This window comes from Chaetodon auriga, chromosome 1 (genome assembly GCF_051107435.1).
Source record: "Chaetodon auriga isolate fChaAug3 chromosome 1, fChaAug3.hap1, whole genome shotgun sequence".
Classification (NCBI taxonomy): domain Eukaryota; kingdom Metazoa; phylum Chordata; class Actinopteri; order Chaetodontiformes; family Chaetodontidae; genus Chaetodon; species Chaetodon auriga.
Window position 1 is genome coordinate 25,030,473 of NC_135074.1, and position 24,691 is coordinate 25,055,163.

The window sequence follows — 24,691 nt, forward strand, 5'->3', positions numbered from 1 at the left end:
TCCTGGCAGCCTTGTGGAGAAGCTGCTGTGAATTTCGTCAGTAGGGACGGTGTTTTCCACTGAGCTGATACGGAGAAATGAAAGCTGTGGTACGAGCAACACGCAGGAGTCCTTCACAAACCAAGAAGAGGATTCGAGCTCACTCCACTCTGCTCTACAGAGCTCATAAAGAGGTTAGAACTACAACAGAAGCAGTAACGTCTGTGGATATGTGCTGTTTAATAGTTTAAAGCTTCTTGTTTTTATGATATTAAAGTAGGTCAAGAGTCTTTCCAAGTGGCCTGTGAGGGTTACGGTACTGTGGTCTGAGACCGTGAAGAGAGTCCTCTGGTCATCTCTCCTGCAGGTCAGTCCGGCTGGGATGAGGAGTCCAGACTTCCTGAGCAGTCGGCTCAGTTTTCCCAGGCCGGTCCTGCTCAGGCTGGTGAGCTCAGAGGCTTCCCGGCTGTCACGAACCAACAGACTGAAGGCCATCACGCTGCAGGAGATCAACGCTGCAGTCACACTTGTACAACAGAGGATTCGTGCGAGAGCTGCTGCATGACGAGCTGGACTTGATGTGCAAGAATTTTATTTGTTTTATCATTAAAGAGTTTAATTTTAAATCTGTTGCCCTTTAAATATACTTTTTTAATAAGTGTGGGGAAAGGTTATGTCTGATGCTTTGTTTGTAATGGTAGGGGTAGGTTTGCTCTCTCGTTGCATTTCTCAGATTCGGTGCACCTGAAAGGCCGTTTTATCAGTTTTTGGCAAACGTGCTTCAGGAGGGCTCTCCATGCCTGAATATGTTCAGTTAAGATTTAAAATTGAGGTAGAAAGTGAGCTCTTCACGTCCAAGTCAAATCAGGTCTGCCCTTCATTCAAAACTGCTGCTAACTGAAAATAATAACGTGAGTGAAGCTCACATTTGTTCTCATTCGCTGTCCAGCTCTGTCCTTCTGATCTCTGGTTTGATATGTCTGGTTCTCAAATTGTTTGGTTGTAAAATAATATTCATAATTAGGCTCTTTAATGTTTTCTTTGTGTGTGTATGTATGTGTGTGTGTGTGTGTGTGTCTATTAAACATCATTTAAAGGTCTAAATGACCCTCTAGCAGCTGTTTTAAAATACTTTTCACATGCAGGAAACAGATTTGGTAATAAAATAAAAACTTATTAAAATTGACCTGAGGCTTGTGACAGACTAAAGGTCAATTCGGATTCATTCCCTGAGAACCACAATCCACAACAGATTTCATGGTTGGTACTTTTAATGATGAAGAACCTAAATCTAACTATCATCCTCTCTCCTTGAATACTTGGGGCACAGAAGTGTTCAGGACGAGTGAACTGAGTCTTGGAGGTAAACACCGTTGAAATCTTTCAGAGGTGTTTTAGGGTGGAACAGCAGTGAAGGTGGAGCGGCGGTGTTGTGGTTTCAGTCCACCTGGTGCTGCCTCCGCCTCCTGGCTGTGCGCTCCCGTCTCCTCCTGCAGCGCCCGGCTCTGGAAACATCTCACCGCTGTTATCGCCTTTCACACTCAAACCATCTCTCAGCAGTCATTTGGAGAACGTGCAGCGCAACCCGTGTCTGCAGTTTCGATGCAAGTTTTTTGCGCATCATATGGATCGTGTGTCCCATTCATGATTTCCGGATCGCGCGGATACGAGCTGCAGGTAGGAACCATGAAAAAGACCGAGGGTGTACGTCCACCGGATGCGTAAAATAAGCACGTCGTTTTAAAAATGCTGCTGTGTGCCGATGGATGAAAGTGATGCGCAACAAGCAGCTTTTTCTGTCTAATTTGGTTTGCTGTCTGCAGATCCCTGATCAGTTAAAACATGGGCTGTCTGGGAGTGTTGAAGCGCGATTAGCGGCCAGTTAGACGCACTGTTTTATCCTCTGCTTCGTGGCGTACGCGCTGTGAGCTGCAGAAGCCTAATTTCCATGCGCATATGAATTTAGGCTTGAATAAAGAAGGAAAACCGCATCAAGCATTAAGCACCAGTTTGATCTGTTTTGACTTTATATGCGTTTTGCAGAGCTTGATTACATGTATGAACATATGTGAATCAGTTCTGACCCTGGGGTGGAAGAAGTACTTTTACTGCAGTGAAAGTAAAAAAAAATGCCTGCGTAAGTACAGAAGTACTGGTATCAAAATGTATGTTTCAAAATCTTAATTTGTAAAAGCACTCTTTATTCAGAATGGCCTATTTCAGAATGTTTATTATGGACTATATTTATAATTGACCCGGTCGTGTACATCATTTTAATGCTGCCGCTGATAAATTACTTCATGTACTGCTGGTTAGCTTGAGGATTTCCCCCCTGGGATCCATAAAGTCTTATAACACATCATAATTTATTTGTTAATTTAATTTTGTTTTATAAATTTCAATCCACAAAGTAGCTTGTTACAGAAATTACCAAATGTAGTGGTGTAAAAAATGCAAGATTTGTCTTTGAAATTTAGCAGAAAATGGCAAAAGCGCCTCAAAATTGTACTTAAGTACACTGCTTTAGTAAGTGTACTTAGTTGCTTTCCACCCGTGTTACTGTTCCAACTGCATGTACTGCAACAGGTGACCCAGCAAAAAGACATTTTGTTCCGTCTGCCTCTGACTTCATGGAAAAATTCCCTGCTGCTGTGACGTGAGGTGTTTCCAGGACTCCAGAGAACCACAGAGTGAAGTCCGGGTCTTACAGTGATGGTCTTACTTCCTCAGGTCTCATCGCAGCTGTCACATGCCACCAGCCAGATGTGACCCACCGCCGCCAGCTTGGGAAGAACTGACTGATGTGACCCCGGGACCTCCTTGCTGGCCATCATGGGATGTGGCACCTCCATTGCTACGGAGACACAGGGGAAAAGAGTGGAGACGGGTAATGGTATCATGGCTGACTCACGTTTTCCTCGTCCTGTCAGCGGGAAAATGTTGAAAAAAACACATAGGCTGACATGAGCTGGCATGTTGGCACACCTGGTCCGTGGGTAAACGAGCACAAATAGGTTGTAAGTGTCAGATACTAAATGAAGTGCAAGCTCAGAAATGACTTCCAGTAAATTAAGCTTTTACTCTCAAATCACATTTAAAGCCCACGGCGCATACACTCTGACACCCCAGTTTACAACTCACAGTGTATATCCTCAAATACCTGTTGTCCTCTCCTCAGCTCAGATTAAAAACTAGAGCTGGAATAAATAGTCTGATATTTTGATAACTGATTAATGCTCTGTTTGTAGCGTCTTCAGTGTAAAGATTTGCCGCATTGCTCTGTTTTTTATCATCGTTAACTGTGTTAAAACAACACACTTGAAGACGGTTTTTAATGTCTTGCTCTGTTTTAAAATTGTTGATCTCCTCTGTGAAGCTTTGTGTAACATTATTTGGGAAGAGCTCTTCAAATAGTGCATTATTAGTAGTATTTTCGTGCCACATTGTGTAGTATGAATCTGACGGTAATTAATTTTTGCAGTAATACGTTTAGCTCACACTTGTTGAGCACATACTCCAGATGTTTGACAGATGGTGCTTTGCTTCTCTTCCCCGTCTGTCTTCTCTCCTCTCTTTAATGAGTGCTGTTTCTCCTGAAAGCTCTTTTAATTTGCTTAGTTTTTCCAGTCCCACTGTTGCTCATGACCTCCCCTGTGTCTTGTTATCTCTCTTGCAATGTGTGTGTGTGTGTGTGTGTGTGTGTGTGTGTGTGTGTGTGTTGCCTTGCACATGATTTTATTCAATTACCAGTTTCTTGTGCTGAATTGTAGTTTTTCTTCTCTCAGATGGCACAGTTAAGACTCCCAGCCCGGCTCTGAGTAAGACCCCACTCATCTCTAAAGACCCGTCTGTGACATGCGTGACGTGTGCGTGCATCCATGTGTGTGTGTCTGTGTGTATTTTTACATGTTGCACTAGAATTAGCTTCAGCTTTTGGATCAGAATCTGTTCTCTAAGTAGAGATGCAGATGTTAAGACATATTCCTGACTGAGCTGAAGAGTCTCACATTACACCCATGAGCTGTACATATGTGACTCCAGATATTTAAACATGCCTCCATCTAAACAAACAGCTGGTGTTTTGTCGTAGCTATGAAGGCAGCTGTTTTGATCCAGCGTTGGTACCGGCGCTACATGGCCCGTCTGGAGATGAGGCGCAGGTACACCTGGAACATCTTCCAGTCCATTGAATACGCCGGCGAACAGGACCAGCTACAGGTGACGCTCAGCACAGGCATTTTCTACACGTGTACGCTCATTTTCAGAAGCTTAAACTTGTTTTCCTGTCCTCAGCTCTCCAGTTTCTTCAGTTTCATGCTCGACAACTTCACTCATCTGAATGGAAGTGAACCAGGTTAGGCGACAAAATATTTTTATTTACGGATCATTAAGATTGCATTAAGTGCATTGATTTCATCTTTTCTATTTTAAAAATGTTGAATAACATTTTCCAACAGCTCTGCCATATGGATGGGATGTAACACGTTTTCAGTGAGTGCAGGAAACTACACTTTCATGCTGCTTTATTATTTTGCACTGTGTGCGTAAAGCTTTCAGTCCTCAAAGCATCTTCAGGTCTACGTCTGTGTCTCATACACACTGAAACTTGAATTTAAGAGGTTATTCTGAGACATTTTGCCTTTTAATCATGTATTTTTTTTATAGCTTGAACATCATTTTTCAGATTAATGTCATGCTGGTGTGTTTTTCTGTGAAATAGGATGATAACATAAGGATGTTTTCAACTACTTTTTGTGGTAAAGACATAGCGAGAGATGAAATTTTACTAATCCATCATCCGAACCAGTCTGTTAGTGATCAGCTGGGGTTAAACGGTTGCTGTTTTGAACGTGCTCTAACACAGGAAGATGCGTTTTTCATCTCCATCAGAATTAACACCGGTGTTGTTAGTCATGCCGCTGTATTTTGGTCGAGATTAGAAAACCCATTGCGTATACCCTGTTGCTTAGCAACTACTGTGAATGTGGAGGCCAGTGTGTTGGTGTGTTGCTCTGACACAGCTGTGGCTTAAGTATGTATTGACCCACTCATCCGGCTAAAAAGCATAATGCTCCATTGACAAGCAAATCCTTAGGTCAGCCTTTATTGCTGAACATCTACATCCTCTTCATGGGTTTTACATTGAGTCAACTTAAGTGCCGTGAAAAGGCCAGACTCTGTTGTCTGTGTTCATTATATACAGCATCTGTGTTTGTGTGTGTGTGTGTGACAGAATAGAGGACTTTTAATAGACACTAAGGGGGAAATAGACAAAAGAGAAACAGGCCTGTAGGTGGATCTCTGTTCATGCCTTGTTTGTTTGCATAAATTAGAGGCCATCAGTTTTCATTAGCATATTGGAGTGGTCTTTTAATACAGCGGTGAGGTCACACAGAGCTGGATGTGGCGCCTTGTCAAGCTTTTTATTTCAAGGAACTGCAAATGAAAACCTGTGCATAGGATATGTTTCATTTATTCTCACTGAAGGAGAGTCTTAGAGGACACAAGAGCAGCCACAGATATCATCTTTTTTATTCCACGTGTTCCTCTTCCTTGTCAAAACCATTACCCACAATGCAACTCACACACAATTGTCAGATGTCAAACTTACTGTCTTCAGGTCCAACTGATGATGAGTGAAATGACGTCATTTGAGGCAGTTTATTCGATTTTCTGCAGCTGGAGCCACAAAATATTTTACTCAACTATTTACACATCGGAAGAAAGTGCTCCTCAACACCCGCACACAGACTTTGATGTGAAAGATTGATGGATTTCCCTTTTTAAGTGTAGGTCCATCCATTATTCAGGGAGCATATGGGAGTGTGAGGAGTCTACTTTTTGCTTTCAGCGCTCGTTATACCTGATGCCTGGTGATATACATTTGAGAGATGTTGCTGTACTGTTTATTTTGTGGTATCTCCTCTCCAATATCTCTGGTTTTAGGCCCTTTTGGTTATGTTGCAGGTCAATGAGCAGGACTGCTTCATGCCAATAGTGGATTACCTGAAAACCTTGATTTGTGAGGTATTCAGTTTGCTGGTTTAGCCAGAAACAGCCATTTCTGTTGATCAGTATCAATAGATTACAACAATATATATCAAAATTATTTTAGCGTGATTCTGCATTTACAGCAGGAAAGATGCTGTGTACCACCAAGACAGGATTCTTTGTTTCAGTCGAATTCAAAAGGCTGGATGAGTGTGGATGTGTCTGGATAAGTCTTGAGCTCCCTTTGTTCACACTGTGTCCTCCAGACTTGATCTCCCAGCTGCTGGACCCAGTGGTCGACCCCTGGTTGGACAGAGAGACCTGCTATAACTTGATCCCTGTTCCAGAGTCGTACACCGGACCCCGACTATCGTTTCCTCTCTCCGTCTCTGATACGAACACTCTCCTCTGTGCATTTAAGGAGCAGCAGGTACAGAATCTGTGGTCGCTCCCGCTCTTCATAGCGATTGTCTGGTTTGGTTTTTTGGTACTTTTAAGGACTCGTTCCTTTTCTTCCACACAGACTCTACACGCCAGATATGTTCTGCAGCTGCTGTACGAGACCAAAAAGCTCCTCAAGCAGATGCCCAACATCATCCACTTGTCAACATCCTACACCAAAGAGATCACTATATGTGGTGGGTGGCCGTGACCTCAGTTTCAATTGTTAATTCAAGATTCCAAATCATTTTTCAGCACACGTGCAAAGGAGAACGAAGGAGTGAGCAAAACGATTTCTGCACTGATGCTGCTGATTGAGCACCAACTACATCACACAGCGCTGTCAGCCACTGAATAAATGAATGACCTGCTAATTGATTAAGTGATCGCTGATGTCTGTAAATGTGTTTTAAATACAGTTGACTGTATCTTAATGGCAGCAATCCAAGAATGGAGGTCTTGTGTATTTGCACACTGATCAGGCACTTGACTCCTCTTGCACGGCTGCCTCCTTCTGCAGATTTGCATCTCATTAAGCTCAAGAATACTCATGACTGAAACAAAAATCACACATTGTTTGGTGGTTGAGTTGGAGCAATGCACTGCTCTGTGTTCATGCTTTTTAAGAAGTTTTGACAGCCAGTTGAGCCAGAAATGAGATTCCCATTTCTCCATTGCTGTGATTTTTTTTCCTTTTGGTACAGGTGATCTGCACGGCCGGCTTGACGACTTGCTTCTCATATTTTATAAGGTAAAGCTATATTTCTAACTTTCTTTAGCATGACTCACGATCTATTTAAAAGATGTTTTATGCACATATATCTGATTTGTATAAACAGTTTAAATAAGCACATTAAACATAGCTGAAGCACACAAAGAGTTGATTTTACGATGTGGTGCTGTTGTTCAGAATGGCCTTCCCTCTGCGGAGACACCATACGTGTTTAATGGTGACTTTGTGGACCGAGGGAAAAAGTCAGTCGAAGTGGTCACGCTCCTGTTCGCCTACCTTCTGCTTTACCCCGACAACATGCACCTGAACCGAGGGAACCATGAAGACCACATAATGAACCTCAGGTGGGTGAGAAGAAGAGTAGAAATGAAATAAAACATTTAGCTTCACCGCAGCGTGAGTGAAATTGGAAAATATTAGTGTGATGTTTTTACGTTGATGTTTCAGATATGGGTTCACAAAAGAAGTCATGCAGAAGTACAAGGTACAGTAAAGTCCAGGCTGGTCTTTGTTCTGCTTTATTACGTGCAGACCTCAGCTGCTCGTTCTGTAGGTTGAAGCATGTGACTGCTGACTGTCACTCCACGCTGTGAACCTAATTACTTTTTCACTGTGTGCAGACTCATGGCCGCGAGATCCTCCAGCTGTTTCAGGATGTTTTCAGCCTTCTGCCCATCGCAACAGTCATTGACGGAAAGATCCTGATCGTTCACGGAGGGATTTCAGACCAGACTGACCTGGACTACCTCAGCACCATAGAGAGGCACAAGGTCAGTGGAAACAAGCAGCCAAGCTTCATCCACCATTCAGCCTCTTTTAGGTGCAGTAATCAATTTTAGCCACTAGAGACCAGAAAAAAAAAATTTTAAATGCTAAAAAATTCACAGTCACAGACTGGGAGGAACAGGAGGTTAATGGAGGCCCAGCAGCTCAGTTTTGCTCCAGGGACCCCTAGCGGGTCATTTTGGGCCTGCCCTGTTCAATGCTGGCCAGGTATCATACACTGTGTTTCTCAGAACTTTATGCTGATGTGAGGTTCAGATTGAAGTACCACACATTTCATTTGCAGTATTAAAACACAATTAAAAGCTTTGTTGTCATGCAAAGTTGACTGAAAATGCTGTAACTGTGGCACTAGTAGAGACGCTTGCTGTGCATTACAACCATTTGATTCAATGTTAATATCAAAAATATTAATTAATGCAGGTTTTAAGAAACAGGTCCATGCTGAATAAATTAGTACACTTTATTTCTGTCTTCCCTTCTTTGCTCTTTATTTGGATCCCCGTTAGCTGCCACTGAGGCAGCGGGTTTTCTTCCTGGGGTCCACTCACAACAACATGTAACATCTAAACAGACGTGTAACACGTGTAACTCTGCCAGGTGAAATCTGCACTGAGGTTTCCCAGACGGAGTTTGGAGCAGCTGGACATCGGTCACTGCAGCAGACAGATGAAAAGAATGAGATCCACCGACAGCTCCCGTCCCAGCAGCAGTCGCAGCCACAGCAGGAACCAAACAACCCCGAACCAGAGGTCTGACAGCAGCCCACAGATGTTCACGCGTGCTGTGTCACTGTACAATAAGCCTTCTTATTTAAAGTGACAGACCCTCTCCTCTACCTGTTTTCTGTAGAAAGAGGCGATGCGGTCTCACCCGACAAGACAGCGCCATCTCCACGTCTTCCACCTCCTCATCATCGTCCTCGTCCTCCTCTTCTCTCTGCTCTCCTCGAACTCCATCCTGCCTCACGCCTCGTCCGTGCCCGTCTTCTCCGAGAATGCCTTACAATATCAATGTCCTCCAAGTGCCTTTCCTGGACTCCCTGTCCTCTGTCCCCCCTCCTTCACCTCCACAACATGAACGGGAATGGAAACAGGTCAGAGGAGTGGATTCACTGGAAAAGAAGTTCACATGGTTCAACTCTGCCCTCTTTTATCTGGTTTTCTCTCTCCTGCAGATTGTGGATATATTGTGGAGTGACCCTAAAACCCAAGAGGGCTGCAGTCTCAACACATTCAGAGGAGGAGGCTGCTACTTCGGCCCTGACGTCACCCAGAGACTGCTGCTCCAACACGGACTCCAGCTCCTCGTCAGATCCCACGAGTGCAAACAGGAGGGATATGAGCTCTGTCACGGTGGACAGGTAGACGGAATCCAAATGAATTTGTCTTGTCCAAGTCTGGAAGAATAACTGTGTGCATGTTTGTTTAGGTGATCACTATTTTCTCAGCGTCAAACTATTATGAGGAAGGAAGCAACCGCGGCGCGTACATCAAAGTGGGCAGAGAACTGGTTCCCCGCTTCTACCAGTACCAAGTTAGCCGAACCACTCGCAAGCTCACCCTGACTCAGAGGTACAACAGGTGTCTGCTGTGTGTATGTTTGTGCAAAATGCAGCAGAATGGCTGAGCGTGGTAGTACTGAAATGATTAGTTGATTAATGGGTTTGTTAATTCAAAGACAAATTTTGATAATTGGTTACAATTGCTGGTCATAATGGGCATTTTCACAATTTTATGACACTTCATAGACTGAGTGATTAATAGATTATTCAAATACATCAATAATAATCATTAATGGCAATAGATGTCTGTATATGATCTAAAAAAGCTCAATCTTAATGAATGACCTGTGTTTGCATGTGTGTCTGCAGAGTACGAGCTGCTGAAGGCACTGCGCTCAGAGCCCTGAAGGAGAAGCTGTTCACCCATCGCTCTGAGCTGATGTCGGGCTTCCAGCAGCACGACCTGAATAACACCGGTGCATCCTTCTCGCTCCGTTTGCTTCACTCACAGCATGTATTCACCCAGGCTGACATGTATGGTTGTTATATGTAAGCATGCCCTTTTTCAGGTCGTGTGTCAGTCAGTGAATGGGCTCAGGTGTTGGAGTCTGTGCTGAGACTGGAGCTGCCCTGGAGGACACTGCGTCCACACTTAGCCCGCCTGGCACCAGATGGCAGTGTGGAGTATCAGTCCTGCTTTGAGGATATGGAACCAGGGATTCCTCTGTCTCAGGTTACGTTAATAATTCACTTTGTTATATATTTCAGAGGGAAATGTACCTTCTACTCCATGACATTTATTTGATGGCTGATCATGGCATTTCCCACTGAAACTTTTATTTATAAGAGATGATTTTCCTCTGTGCTTTCAGGACTCTGTTTATTCTACCACTGCAATTGAACACATCTTACACAGTATCGCAGTCTACTGTTTTGGCACTTTCTTTTCCTCTTTTCTCCTTTTAGGTCACTCCAAACTTGGCTGAAACTCTGTTCAGATACAGGACAGACATTGAGATAATATTCAACATTATAGACAAAGACCATTCAGGTAAAAAAAAAAAAAAAGGCAGAATCTCTTTGAAGACAGTCGGTAATTAAAAATGTCTTCCTTAACGTTCAGTAATGCGGGTGTATGTATGTTGTTATGTTCAGGTTTGATCTCTATTGAGGAGTTTCGTCACACCTGGCGTCTCTTCAGCGCCCACCTGGGTGTTGATATTGACGACGGAGCCATCGATGACCTGGCCCGAAGTATCGACTTCAACAAGGACGGCAGTATAGACTTCACTGAGTTTCTTGAGGCCTTCAGAGTGGTACACAAACTAGACAACAAGGATCAGCAACTTAACGGAAAGCTGAACGGAGAGAAATATTCATGAAGGGAAGAGTCTAAATACTAAATTGTGGAAGTCCTGAATCATCAGCAGGCAAACTAATGCAGGTAGGAAAGCAGGGATAAGATGAAATAATGTAGTATTTCGAAAGTTTTTAAAGGAAAAATTGACCCTTAAATGCTTGAATGCTAGAAAATAACATTGATTAGGTGATGCTCCTTATTGGTGCATATTGTCGTTTGTTGGTGTGTTTTTAGCCACGGTAGTGTCAGGGCTCGAGGGGACAGCAAGGTTTTTCAGTGTGAACATTTCAGTGTGACATGGCTCAAGAGATGTTGGATGGGTTGCTATGCAATTTGGTAGCATCCAGATGGATTATGTTAAATGGTAAATAGCTGCCTTTATACAGCACTTTTATCGAAATTACTCCACAATTTGCCTCTCACTCACCCATGACACGCACTCACACACCAGTGGCAGCAAGCTTTCATGCAAGGTGCTGATCTGACATCAGGAGCAATTTGGGGTTCAGCGTTTGGCCCAAGGACACTTCGACATGTGGACACGAAGACCTGCCAACCCTGTGATTAGTGGATGATCCACATGAGCCACAGTGGCCCCATGTTGGCAGAAGATAGTCCTGGGCATAAAGGTGCACGGGGAAGTCACCAGTAACCCACACGAACCTCGATGAAGGTCCCAGGTCACAGAGCAAATACACTCTACCTTTCTCGCTCACAGGCTCAGATGGTCACAGAGGTCACTGAAGCATTTAGCATAGGCCCATTCACTGGAACAGTTGGCTTTACAGTTCGATGATTCTCACATCTACACGATATTTAAAGACTGGGGAAAATAAAAAATGGTCTGTGTATTTTAAACTGCTTTTTTCTCAGTTGCTGAGTTTTCAGCTGGTTCAGTCAAGAGCTGCAGGTGATTAAATGATTGAACTTAGACAATAAAGGTGAGCTCTGCCTTTTCTTGTGCCATTTCTGCCATTATACCCACAAATATTACACCTAAGGTCCCACAAATAAAGTTGCTCTAAGTTGCTGTAATTTGCAGGGTTGATCCAAAATGGTTTAAAACAGCTAATTAGAAGACCTTCAAGTCTTCATACTGTATAATACTCATGCATTGGATTGTTTTGATTTATTGGCAGGTGGTGCTGCAGCTTGTAGGTGCACTCCTGCCACCTGGTGGACTGGATGTGGAACAGTAAATTAGCAGGAAAAAAAAATAAATGATCTACTAAATTTGCACAAATTTTAATATAATAGTACTTTAAAAACTATTTGTGTTCCACTTACTTATAGAGGCAGCAGAACAACTGTCAAAGGGACACAGAATAAGAACCTGGAGAACATATTTCTATGTCACTCTGTCTGAAAAGTGTCAAATTTGGCCATGTCCTTATCAGGTACACTACATTTGGGCCCAAGTGTCACAACACAACACTTTTGATAGATGTGTAAATTGCACTTATAAGATACAAGATGGTACAGAAATGATGATTCCTAAGTGTCTGACCTGCTCACTATAAACAACCAAATGCTTAATAAGGAGTAGTGGATATGGAGTGATTTCATAAGGAACACCAACTGTGTCTGCATCCTGTGTTATTCTGGATACTAAACTCATAAAACTACAATACTGTTAATGTGCAGACACGCAGAGAGGGAGTAAGAGTAAAATAGGAATTTATTTATTTAAACGGATAATGAAAGGAGGCTCCAGGTATGCAAGAAACAAGGAGCTGGGAAGTCCTGGGAATAGCAGGTGAAGCACGAGGTACTGAGGTGGAGTGCACAGAGCTCAGGTGGTGTGAGTAGTTGCTTAGAGGGCACGTGGTGGTGGAGGCACAGGTGAAACAAGGCAGCGGACTGGAGGCTGGTCAGCGCGGAGACGCTGGAGCGGAAATCGGCATTGGTCATTGACAACAAAACTAAATATACACTCAAACTCGCAGGTAGCACTAGTAAACGGCCAGCTATGCTACTAAGTGACAAAAACAATGTGGCAGAGTTCTTTGCAGTCCACAGTCTTTATGCTGCGCTTGATTATGATGAGGCCCAGCTGTGTTGGAGCCAGCTCCCGAACCACCTGGAGAACCACCCCAGCCTCTGCCAAAGAGGGAAACACAGAGAACGAAGCCCCACACCTCTCCACAGTACACAAGAAAACACTAGTTTTCCAAACCACCACAGTTAATCTTATTTTCATTCCTGGATGGAGTAAACATTTGGACATTGTTCTTAATTGGTATAGCATGAAGCTAACCAATAATATTCCCAATTATGTGATCTCCAGAAACATGTGCAGGCACTGGTGACCATTAGAAATTGTTTCTACACAAAAATGACATTAACTCATTGTCTGAATGTATTGCCTTCCCCTTATTCTGGTTTCTGTATATAGGTTCACAACTGGTACACTTTTTGAAACTTTCTGAAAGTCAAAATTACATGAATTTACCACAAACACAGAAGCCCACAGACCCTATTCCTGAGAAGGATTAAGATCCATAAATGGCAAGTGTGATTATCAAAACAGTATTTCACGTTAGGTTTTTTTCTTCAGAAGCATATGAGTTTCTCAGTGGATTATCAGATTTATTTTAGTCTCACGGCGTGGTGATTAATATTCAAATTAAGGATTTATGCAATTGATGGCTGAAAAAAAAACAGTGATGTTGGTTTTTTATCAACTCAAACCCTATTTTACCTGTTTAACTGTCCACTTAAAACAGACAAAGCTCGTCTGTCTTGGTTCCCCAAATCATTTCAAAATGCCTGAGTGGTTAAGTAAATGATGAGGCAGGCACTTTTAGGGCTGAGTGCTTCATTTCTGTATATTACAACCAGTCATTAAAAGAAAAGACAATCTCAGTTTTTCTCCTTTATATCACTGAAATCATGGTACACACACCATACGGTTATATCCCATCTTAGATTTGGTCATTTGGTTAATCATCATCCACCAGTCAAACCACAGGTTGGCTTCCACTGTTTATTCTAGAAAGGTTCCACACAAATAAGCTGCTCCCAGTTTACACCAAAGTGACACTAAATGTCTCAACACATTCATATTTGGGTCTATGAAAATAAATGCAAAAATGCACAAAATCCATCCTCACATGGTGACATAATACAATCTGCAGTGGTGGTTTACCACAGAGGGGCTCTGGTCAGCATCCCCTTCCAGTTGCAAGAATCTGCCACCTGCAACAGAGCAGGACAGGGTGTGCAAACATGAACCCGAAAAATGATGACATGCAGTAAGAAGCATGAAGACAGCAGAAGCAAGGCAGAGATGCATGGAAACGTTCTTTGGAAGTGTTGTTTATGAGCTGCTGCAGCTAAATACTCAACAAGAAAATCTAGTTCTAGTTTTAAAATCAAAAGTGCAGTTTGGGAGACCTCAGATTTAAATGTAAAATCATAAGCGGCTGTGTGGTAGGAAGGTAACATATAATAACTGCACCATCAGAGAGAGGCCATACAAACACCGTGCATCAATCTAAGTTAATCTGAGTACAAGTTGGATGCTTATCATGTGTGATCAGAATGACTCACCTGCATTCTCTTATGAAGAAACTTCAACTTCTGGTTGAGACATTCAATCTCCTGAGACAGCACAGAGAAGCCATGGTCGGGTTTCACCATAAAGTCTAATAACCACGAGTTAGCAGCCAGAGCTCCACTCACGAGCTCGGCTGTGTTACGGTTTACGTTGTGTTTGCTGAAGAGGACGAGCAAAGTTCAAATACCTGGCTTAGTCTTTCGTTGTGCCTGAGTTTGATCTGAGGCAGAAGCTCCTCCAGTCTCTGAATCTGTAATAAAGAACAGAATCTAAATTCGAGCGAGCAAAAATGTGACGTTTTAAGAGAATTAGAACATTTTTATTGTATTGAACAAACACATCATTGCTTTATCAGTGCACCACTCTCACTGCACCAAACCACTTTGTGGTTACTGTGTCTTACCCTCTTGTCAACAGTCTGGATCCTGGTCTTCATGCTCTTGTTGATCACAGTCATGGGGATGGTTCTGGGCTTGGGGCGCACTGGGAACAGAATAATCACAACATTACAGGCATCACAACTTTGCCTTCTCTTCAGGCTGAACCTGTGTTTCACCTAAGCTACACTTACAACATGGTTATGGCTAATAATGCACTGTTGTATTTCTGCACCAGCTACCATATGTACGTCAGCAGGTTTGAACACACAGTGTACAGCTGAGTACTATTGGCACAGAAGAATATGCATCTGCTTCATTATGGGCTGTTAGCATATCAAACTCATACTTCAATGGCTAACACTTTAGTATTTAGAAGTGGTACACAAACATTCAATAAATGGTTTATAACATTAATGTGGTTTTATGCAGCTTTAAGGGGATTTTTACATCTTTTACATTTTGGCATCACTGGGCAAAAATGGTAATTCGAGCCATCTGAGAGAAAACTAGACGTCTGCACCTCCTCTTGGCTCTGTTTTCAAGGTTTAGAAAATCCCATGACAGGAGAGGCCATCTCATTCCTATTGGCTATTCTACACTCAGATGGTGGAAAATCCTGCAGAAAATCCTGCAACTTCTGATAAACTTCCAATTCCTCCTCCTCCTTCATGATATAATATGTAAATTACTGAGCTTTAGAGATGTTGGAAACAGATGTTGTTACCTTCAGGCAGAGCCAGGTTAGCTGTTTCCCATTTCCAATCCGTATGCTAAGCTAAGATAACCAGCTGCTGGCTTTAGCTTCATATTTAACACAGTGGTCCCTTCTCATCAAACTTTTATCAAGACAGCAAATGAGCAAACTTTTCTTTAAACAGCAGAAGCCCAAATGACCGTGTCCACATCCTGACCCACACTGTCAAAGGGAGCAAGAGGTGAATCCACTCTTACCGTGCTGAAAGATCTTGGCTACCTCGAGCACATAAGGCCTGTGGTGAAAAATACACGTCACCATCAATAAGTGCTTCATAAATAGTAATAGTGGCTATGCACTGAACTGATGTACAGAAGTTTTGAATGAAATGTCAGCAGTTAAGACTCCTCACATGTGCTTGCTGTTAGCAGGGATCGAGCTGTTCAGAGGGATCAGACGGCCACGGTGGTTCCTCATCTGCAAACGGACAAAAGTGATCAGCTACAACCAAAAACTTTCTTTTTTCTTTCTTTATAACAATCATCGGACTCATCTCTGATGGCGACGAGTCCGCCTACAGGTGGGAGGTTGACCATCTGGTGACCTGGTGCAATCAGAACAACCTGGAGCTAAATGCTCTAAAGACAGTGGAGATGGTTGTGGACTACAGGAAGAACTCAGCCTCACCCGCCCCCATCACCCTCTGTGACTCCACTATTGACACTGTGGAGTCTTTCCGCTTCCTGGGAACTATCATCTCCCAGGACCTCAAGTGGGAGCCAAACATCAGCTCCCTCATCAGGAAAGCACAGCAGAGGATGTACTTCCTACGGCAGCTGAAGAAATTCAGCCTGCCAAAGACAATGATGGTGCACTTCTACACAGCCATCATCGAGTCCATCCTCACCTCCTCCATCACCATCTGGTACGCTGCTGCCACCGCCAAGGACAAGGGCAGACTGCAGCGTGTCATTCGGTCTGCAGAGAAGGTGATTGGCTGCAATCTACCATCTCTTCAGGACCTGTACGCCTCCAGGACCCTGAGGCATGCAGAAAAGATTGTGGCTGATCCCTCTCACCCCGGACACAAACTCTTTGAGCCACTCCCCTCTGGCAGGAGGCTGCGGTCCATCAGGACCAAAACCTCACGCCACAAGAACAGTTTTTTCCCGTCTGCTGTCAGCCTTACCAACAAGGCCCGGAACCCCCCCTGACACTCTTCACATTCCACCTCGGACTCATTCTGTCACATTGAGTGATATAAATATAACTCTATGCGTTACATTAACGCTCAACTGGGACTTCTTTCTGAAAAACAGTACTGTGTTTCTAACAATAACAGACTTCTGTATATATATTTAAATTGTTATTTTTTATGCTCTTATTTTAGTAGATGTGTCATATTTTAGTAGATGTGTCATGCACCAATTTCACCAGAAAAAATTCCTCGTATGTGTAAAAGCATTCTTGGCAATAAAGCTTTTTCTGATTCTGATTCTGATTCTGATTCAATATTCTGTAGACGCATTCCCTTCAAACATTCAGAAAACAGCATGCGTCTCCAACATGAGGGCAAATGAGTCACTGTACCTTGAATATGATGTCGGACGAGTCCAGCCCGAAGGTGGTGGTGATGATCTGAAAAGAGATACAGTATTAAAAGATATCAAGACATATAATGTCAAAAAGCAAAAAAAAAAAAAAAAGTTCAAGTTAATGAATTTTCTTTGTTAATATTTTTAATTCAATGGGTGAACAAGAACATAACAGAGTTTCATGTAATGTGTGTGTGGCATGTGGCACACATCTATAACACATCCACAGTCAACCCTGAGTCCAAAACAGTTGGGACGTCTAGTAAAACCTAAAATAAAACAGAATGCCATCATTTGATTTTGGAAGGTTCCCAAATTGCTGTATTACACACTGTGCAGGTAGAATAATAAGAACGACACACCTGTGTGATCGCGGTGACCTCAGCTGCTGGAGGAATGGACACTTCTCGAAGAGCCACCACTCGGTCATCTGCAATGGACACAACATGAGATGCTGCAAGTTTCTAATATGTCTGCCTTTAAAAAGGGGTGATAAGTTGTAACGAGTGGTTTTGTTAATGGTTAATAAATACATGCTTTTCTAATTCTTAACAGGTCAGTTATAAGGCATCATTGAGAACAACTTTCAGACCCCTCCGATGGACAATTTGGCCCCTGACCTGATGGAAAATCTGCATGCCGCGTTAGAATCTGCATGCTGAGGACTGATTAAGTTTTTCTGATTGCTTATTAGAAACTAAGAAACTCACGACCCTTTTTTAATGACTTTGTATACAGCAATATGTGCATGTGCGCACTTGAACATCTATTAATGACTTGACTACTAATAACTCACCAGCTAGAGATTGTACACACTGTTGCCAACCCCAGAGTTGTTCTTATTAATGGTTTGTTAGTGATCTTTGATATAAACCAATAAAAAGCCATTAGTGCAAACACGCACCAGTCACTTTTACAGTAATATCACGCTCATCATTGAATATGGTGATGCGGACAAACACTCAACAGTCAAACACAGCTGCTGCTTTCCTCCGTCACCACTGATGGACATCAGCTCCTCTGGCTACACCTGAGCACCCGCTGAAGTAAAAACACTAAACTTCATGAATGAAGAGTGTGTATGCTGGATGTGTACGATGGTCTTCTTTAATATAATAATCATCTCCATTAAGTCTTCAGTGGGTTAAAGGGGCTGGTTGCCACAGAGACAGACGCGCTCACCGCGTAACGTCGCATCAGTGGCTGAAAAAATCAAATCATTGATCGGAAAGTGGAGAAAACTCACAGAAACCTACGAACCGTTTTTGTCAAGCCGCCTCAGAGCGATCCAGGTCTTTGTCGGTTTGTTAAAACTGACGTGAGACATTTTTATGTCGCAGCAGCACCTGCCAGACACCGGAGCACCTGCCACATCCGGTCCGGGACTTTCACAATATAAGTCTTTCTAAATCTGCGGCTGAACTCCAATGTCTCAAATGTCCAGCCCCACAAAGGACAGCTGGAAGTAACCACATTAAAATTACAAAAAGCACATTTACTCACCGGCTGTACTTAAGGAGGTTTACACTTTTGAGGTAATTGTACTTTACTTGAGTATTTCCTTTCTGTGCCACTAAATACTTCTACTGCACTACATTTCAGGAGAAAATATTGTAATTTGATGCCACTGTCTCAATTTATCTGACATCTGTTGCACTTTAATTTTAATAACAGTAATAGCAGTCTCAATTTATAGTGCACTTTCCAAAACCTAAGTTACATCATGCTTTACACAAGGCAGCAAATTAAAATCTACGTAATAAAAATATTGGATTGCATAGTACAAAAAATAAGAAAATCATTTATGTAGGATTTGCTTAAAATAAAAAGAGAAACATAGTGTACAACAGATACAGGCTTCAGCATTACAAGAAAGAGCAATGTTAGGGTTTCAGCCAGTTGACCAAAAGGGGATAAAACTGCTTCTTTGGGACTTAACTGTTGTATTTCGTGTATATCTTCAGTGTGTTTCAGTGCATTTGTGTGTGTTTTTGTGCTGCTTCACTCTGGAGTCCTGGCCACTATAATTACACTACGGTGAGAGCAGTTAAACAGGCCCAGGCATCCTGTCAGCCTGAGTAAATGATGGGTTCAGATTTTACTGAAGGTGTCAGCCTGTGCAGCACACACACCCTATATTTGTAAGAGGCTGCAGAAGTGAAGGGCGAGAGACAAACTGGGAGGTGTGGCGACTAATAATCTTTAAACTGATTGTTTTAATGCCGGGGTTCTTGGATGTTGCCCTTTAGTTATTTCTCAGTGCATGACATAACTTCTACTACATATCAAAACAAGTAAATTACCATTAACCATAAAGCAGGTAAAAGAGAATCTCCCCTGGTACCTTTCTCTCCATCTGTCAGAGTGTTTTGCTTGTGCACCATCTTACCCCTCCTTCCTCCCTTATTTCCTCACATCTGCCCATCCTGTAGTAATCCCACCCCACATCTCCTCCCCTCAATCTTCAGCCTCTTATGTTCTTCCCACTTTCACTCTCCAAGTGCTTCTCTTTAACCTCCCATCCCCTCCAAAGCTTTTGAGATTCTCAGCTCACTAGATCGAGGTGTCATCCTGAACACACACTCAGATGGGAGCTGAGATGGGGCTCCTGGCAGCACTGGTGGCTCTGCACTGCATCTACGCTCCAGGTACTTCTTCAAATTGATTTTCACACTTAATGTTAAAAGCGTTTTCAGACAACCGCAGGCATTCATGGTGAAACTGTCCACAGTGTATGGAGCTGAGGGATGCAGTGGTTTTAGACACCTGGAGAACGGGCAGACGTTTTTCCGTTATGGAGGACTGCTGGTGATCTTCCGTTGTCTTCCTGGATACAAGCTCCATGGATACAAAACCAACAGCTGCGTGTCTGGACACTGGTCCCGGGACACCCCGGTCTGTGTGGGTGAGGAGCTTGACTCATGAGCATGCTCTGAAAACTTTTTTTTATTTTGGGCTTTCTCTTTCAGTTCATGCATTTAGAGGATAATCTTAACTCATTTGCTTCAACTTTTGCTCAAGTATATGTTGACTTTGCTTCAGTTACAGTGTACAGCAGAGAGTTGAGGGGAGGCAACACAAAAGGTAACTTGTCAGACTAATACTATTATTCACTTCCCATCATTCACCTTCCTTCAGGCTCTGGCTGCTCCAACCCGGGGCCAGTCACCCACGGGACGAGCAGCATGAATGAGGATGGCTCCTGGGTGGTGTTCAGCTGTAATAGTGGCTTTCGGCTACACGGGCCCTCAATGTTGTACTGTAAGGGCCACATTTGGAACAGCACGAAGCCTGTATGCAAAGGTGAGCATCAAAACTCTCAGCTTTGAAAGCAATGGTTTGAAATTTTATAGATTACACTCAATTTGCTTTCTTGCTGACATATGAGAAGACTGTTCTCACTCTCAGATCTGTTTGGTAAATTTTTAGTTTTAGCTAGCAGCTAGCTATTTATCCTAGCATAAAGACTAGATTCAGGATACAAGCAGAGACTGAAGAGTGGAACATTTTGCTGTTCTAGGGTGTATTCACACTTCACTCATTTGGCCCAGTTGTTTCTAAACCTGGAGTGTTTCAGGTTCTGTCTGTTTGGGCATATGTGAAGCCAGTAATTGCATGATGTGGGAACAGCTTGCTCACATGTGGCCTTTGTTTACAACTTTTGGGCCGCTCTTGAATGTTGCCATGTGAAAACAAAAAACTACAGGTTTGGAAATGCCCTATTTCTTGGCCAGTAGCAGTGACATCTTAAACACACATAACCCCATATTGACACTTGGATATTTTGTTTTTTAAAGAGTTTATCCAAAAATTATCCATTTCATTTTGTTAGTTTTAAAGGTGCTGGTATGCAGATCTTGTCACCTTTGTAGAGATCCAGGCTAGCTGTTTCCCCCCTATTCTAGTCTTTGTGCTAAGCTAAGTTACCTGGCGCTGGTTCCTGCAACATATTTTACTGTACACATCTAAAAGTGGTGTCAGTCTTCTTGTCTAACTCTCTGCAAGAAAGTGAAGAGTTGTTTTTCCCAAAATTTCAAACTGTTCCTTTAAATTTGATCTTGTAATTGCAACTGTCCCATATTTCAGTCATATCTAAAAATTGCTGTACAAGTAGACTTTTTCCTTTTGCTCTTTTCTCGTCATTAGAGTCCGACATGATGAGCTCAGTTTCAGGTGTCAGTGTGCAAAAGCAAAACGTACACCAGAACCTCCAGGTTGCTGTAGCTCTGAAGACCCAACAACAATCTCACTACGACAACTTTGCCGATGCTGCCTCCAAACAAGCAAACCTCAAGTTTGGCCTGTTGTCTCACACCCCGTCCCAAATATCCAGCAGTGAGAGGATTAAAGTCACACACCCGAAAGTCCATCTGCAGCAGCAAATTGAGTTTCCCAATTTTAAAACCAAAGACGGGGTCCAAACATCTCATCATGAGGCTCAGGAGGTAAACAAAGCTCAAGGACCAGAAACAGGAAGTGGGAGGGATGACTCAGAGGAATCAGCTTCACGCGAAGAAGCAGAAAAGGTGGAGAAAGTTAGTCAAACGTTTGCCTCTGAATCACACATCACATCTCCCACTGTCTCATCTTCCTTATCATCAGTGTCAGGAACAGAGCAAACACCTTCACCATCATTTCCAACGGCCCATACACTAACTATCACTGCTGTCACAAATACTGTTGTCAAACATGCACTCCCAACTGTGGTGTTTGCTCCAACTGCACCACTCCACCACATGAAATCTGCTCCACCTGTGCTTGGCGGTGAACAAGCACTCAAGTCTGGAGAGTCTGTCACATCTCAGGATGACGTGACTCCCTCTGAAGTAAGAAGAGGCTCCTCACAAACTGCAGATGAAGACCAGCCTGCTGAAACTGGCTTCCTTTTCTCTCCCTCTTTGTCTCAGCCTGAGTCTGTAGATAAAGAGGAGCCCACAGAGACTTCAGCACACACTTTATCTGCTTCTACTCATTTCTCTTCTACCAGATCTTCCTCCACTTCATCACCTGCTTCCTCTGCACTCTTCTTATCAATCCCCACTCCCTCCTTTTCTGCCTCAACTCCCTCAAGTTCCAGCCCCACCCAGCCCGACATGAAGCTGCCTAACGTCACGCTTCCTTCAAACACCTCCGTCACCACTGAGCCAAGATTTGACTGGACTGAATACTACAACCTCATGATGAACGTCACCTCCAAACCTCCTCTGCCGTCTCTGAGCCTCAGCAGACGACCTGTGTGCCCATACCCACCCGTGCCGGCTCATGGGACTTTCTACTTCCGTAATGTAGAGAATCCAGGTCCCAGAGAGTACAGACATTACATACAGTATGCCTGCTATCCTGGTTATACGCTGGCTCATGGAGACGTACACAGCTACTGCCAACAGGGGGGCAGGTGGAGTGGAATCACACCTGTTTGTCTGGGTAGGTGACGGTGCTGCTTCATGTATATTTCTTGATCAGTTTAAAAATACTGCTGTTGTGCTGATTCATCCACTGATCATTGCTTGAGTCACATCTATTTTCAGTCGGTTCCATTTAAGCAACTTCATGTCCATTCTCTGTTTTAATGTTAATTACATGAGTCCCTCTGTTTTACAGATTATCTCATTCTGACATTATACTGTCAAAGATGAAGTGAACTCACTTCCTCTGCGGATTCAGACCGGCTCATCTCCAGTCCTAGTGTCCTCTCTCATAATGTTTCACCATCTAGAAATTCCCTGAAAGTCATATAAATGATTTGTTTTTCTCATGAATGACCCTGAACTTGTAATTACCCCCAAACTAATCTATCCTCCATCCGTGCTGTTTGTCTCCAGAACTGACACCATGTTCGATTAACAACGGAGGCTGTTCCCAGCTGTGCTCTCACTCCCAGCACTACAACCAGAGCTCCAACCAGACCCAGACCAGAACTCAGTGCCACTGCAGACCTGGATTCACTCTGCTGGATGACGGGCGAACATGCCGTGGTGAGCACATTAACGTTTTTTTCTTTTCCTTGAGCTTTAACTATGACTTTAACATTCCTCCTGAATCCTCTGCGGACGCCCCGGGCTCTTCCTAATAACAACACAGTGTCCACTGAGGCATGTTAAAGCACAGCAGGGAGTCTCCTTCACGTGTTTTATGTGTTTGATGTTTCATGACTCATAGACAACCATAAGTGAGCAGCAAAATTTACGGCAGCACCATCACCTTGTAGCGCTTAAAACACATTTACTTTATATGTTGTCTCAAGCTGCACGTGCCTGCTCACAGACAACCTATCATTTGTGAGGGCGATCAGTGGACAGTGTTGCAAGGCTTGTAAACATTCCTGTCTGACAGACAGATCCACAAAGGAAAGTGAGCATTTGTTTTGGTCATTTCAAAATATGTACTTCTCTCTGGACCAGATTTTGTCCACATGATCTTCTAGATGCATTAATGTGTCAGAAAATAGAAACATGTGGAACCATTAACACTGAATAGGCAGGTCTATTGGGAGATGTCAGGTTGGGGAAATGGTTCTTCATGGCAGGGAAACAAGGGCAGAGCTGATATACAAGCTTGCTGAGTCCTTCCTGCACATCCTTGTTTCCTGTCTCTGAAGAACAGGAAGTCAGAAAACATCTGCGTTATGGTTTGCTCATCACAGGCCGAAACAGCAAGCGAAACATGGAGACACATCAATGAGGTTTCAGATTCCAGCTTGTTCAGAGCGGCAGGGGACAGGACCACCTTTCATCTGCTGCTCTCTGTCTTCCATCAGTGCAGCCTTGACTGTTTGTTTTTGTCGTCCACTCAAACCAGTTACGCTGTCTATGTGTGTAATAATCACTGTTTGCATGTGTGTAGATTTAGATGAGTGTGTGGAGGGGCAGCATCAGTGCCAGCAGAGATGCGTCAACACGTTTGGTTCCTTTAAGTGCAGCTGTGATAACGGCTATCAACCAGCTCATGACCAGACCTGCACAGGTGTGTGTGTGTAGCTGTGTATTTATACATTTGTGTCTGTTAGTATCATTTACCTCTATGAGCAAAGCATTTTTCTTCATCGCTCTCCATCTTTCCAGATGTGGATGAGTGCCTGCTGCCTGCAGCTGTAACAGGCTGTGTGTTCGGTTGTATTAACACTCCCGGGAGCTTCCACTGCCAATGTCCTGCTGGCTACAGCCTTCAGTCTGCAGACAGCCACTGTCAAGGTCAGACGACACTTGCTAAACATTACTGTGAACCATGTCTTTCTCTTTTTAGCCATGCTAGCATGAAATTTAATACATACATTCAGGATTCCCAGATGATGAATCTTAATCCTCAAGCACCACCATGAGGTTGTGATTTTGTGTGAAATGTCTCAACAGCTTAATTAGCATACAACACACAAAGTTTATATAGCACTTTTTAAAACACAAAGTTAGAAGCAGCACAAAATCTAATTAGTTCTACTTCAAATAGATGTTGCTGAAAAAGAGGTACCAGGCATTGCCAACACTGGAAACATGTTTTGCTATCAGTGCAACAGTACAACTCTTTGCTGATGATATGATAATAAAATTGAATATCTAAGATGAAATAGAAAAGGTGCAAACTTAAACTTGGCTTCTCCTAAATGTCCTTTTCTTATCCAGATATCGATGAGTGTGCTTCTAATCAGGGGCTCGGACCATGTGTGGAGCAGTGCCAC

At 43.2% G+C, this 24,691-nt stretch overlaps 2 protein-coding genes across 4 annotated transcripts; one reads left to right on the plus strand and one right to left on the minus strand.

Moving 5' to 3' along the window:
• The first annotated feature begins 1,405 nt into the window (after window positions 1–1,405).
• ppef1 (protein phosphatase, EF-hand calcium binding domain 1) lies at window positions 1,406–11,747 on the plus strand. Of its 3 annotated transcripts, none has more exons than XM_076731376.1 (19): window positions 1,420–1,656; window positions 2,710–2,866; window positions 3,765–3,797; window positions 4,070–4,197; window positions 4,273–4,333; window positions 6,237–6,400; window positions 6,494–6,608; window positions 7,116–7,162; window positions 7,322–7,488; window positions 7,592–7,628; window positions 7,765–7,914; window positions 8,528–8,679; window positions 8,780–9,023; window positions 9,105–9,290; window positions 9,359–9,501; window positions 9,801–9,907; window positions 10,001–10,164; window positions 10,398–10,482; window positions 10,587–11,747. In XM_076731376.1, exons 2-19 carry the CDS (start codon window positions 2,812–2,814, stop codon window positions 10,811–10,813), a joined length of 2,265 nt encoding a protein of 754 aa, XP_076587491.1. In that variant the 5' UTR covers window positions 1,420–1,656; window positions 2,710–2,811; the 3' UTR covers window positions 10,814–11,747. The 3 variants fall into 3 exon arrangements, with proteins under 3 accessions (XP_076587499.1, XP_076587491.1, XP_076587481.1); XM_076731366.1 differs by having other exon boundaries at window positions 1,520–1,656; window positions 3,765–3,845; XM_076731384.1 differs by lacking the exon at window positions 3,765–3,797 and having other exon boundaries at window positions 1,406–1,656.
• A 2,018-nt stretch (window positions 11,748–13,765) lies between these two features.
• On the minus strand, window positions 13,766–18,402 carry LOC143325852 (uncharacterized). The gene is made up of 9 exons (XM_076739212.1): window positions 18,280–18,402; window positions 17,382–17,449; window positions 17,015–17,062; window positions 15,837–15,901; window positions 15,682–15,719; window positions 14,754–14,833; window positions 14,538–14,600; window positions 14,344–14,394; window positions 13,766–13,989 (listed from the first exon to the last, which is right to left on the minus strand). Exons 1-9 carry the CDS (start codon window positions 18,344–18,346, stop codon window positions 13,936–13,938), a joined length of 534 nt encoding a protein of 177 aa, XP_076595327.1. The 5' UTR covers window positions 18,347–18,402; the 3' UTR covers window positions 13,766–13,935.
• Between the last annotated feature and the right edge of the window lie 6,289 nt (window positions 18,403–24,691).

Excerpts from the sequence above, each read along its gene's own strand:
- LOC143325852 (XM_076739212.1), bottom strand. The coding sequence starts at position 18,346 with ATGTCTCACGTCAGTTTTAACAAACCGACAAAGACCTGGATCGCTCTG. Across the intron at positions 15,720-15,836 it reads CCTGCTAACAGCAAGCACAT|GCCTTATGTGCTCGAGGTAG; the intron begins GTGAGGAGTCTT and ends TTTTCACCACAG. Across the intron at positions 14,395-14,537 it reads ACAACGAAAGACTAAGCCAG|GAGATTGAATGTCTCAACCA; the intron begins GTATTTGAACTT and ends GTGCTGTCTCAG.
- ppef1 (XM_076731366.1), top strand. The coding sequence starts at position 2,812 with ATGGGATGTGGCACCTCCATTGCTACGGAGACACAGGGGAAAAGAGTG. Across the intron at positions 9,024-9,104 it reads ATGAACGGGAATGGAAACAG|ATTGTGGATATATTGTGGAG; the intron begins GTCAGAGGAGTG and ends TCTCTCCTGCAG. Across the intron at positions 10,165-10,397 it reads CAGGGATTCCTCTGTCTCAG|GTCACTCCAAACTTGGCTGA; the intron begins GTTACGTTAATA and ends TTCTCCTTTTAG.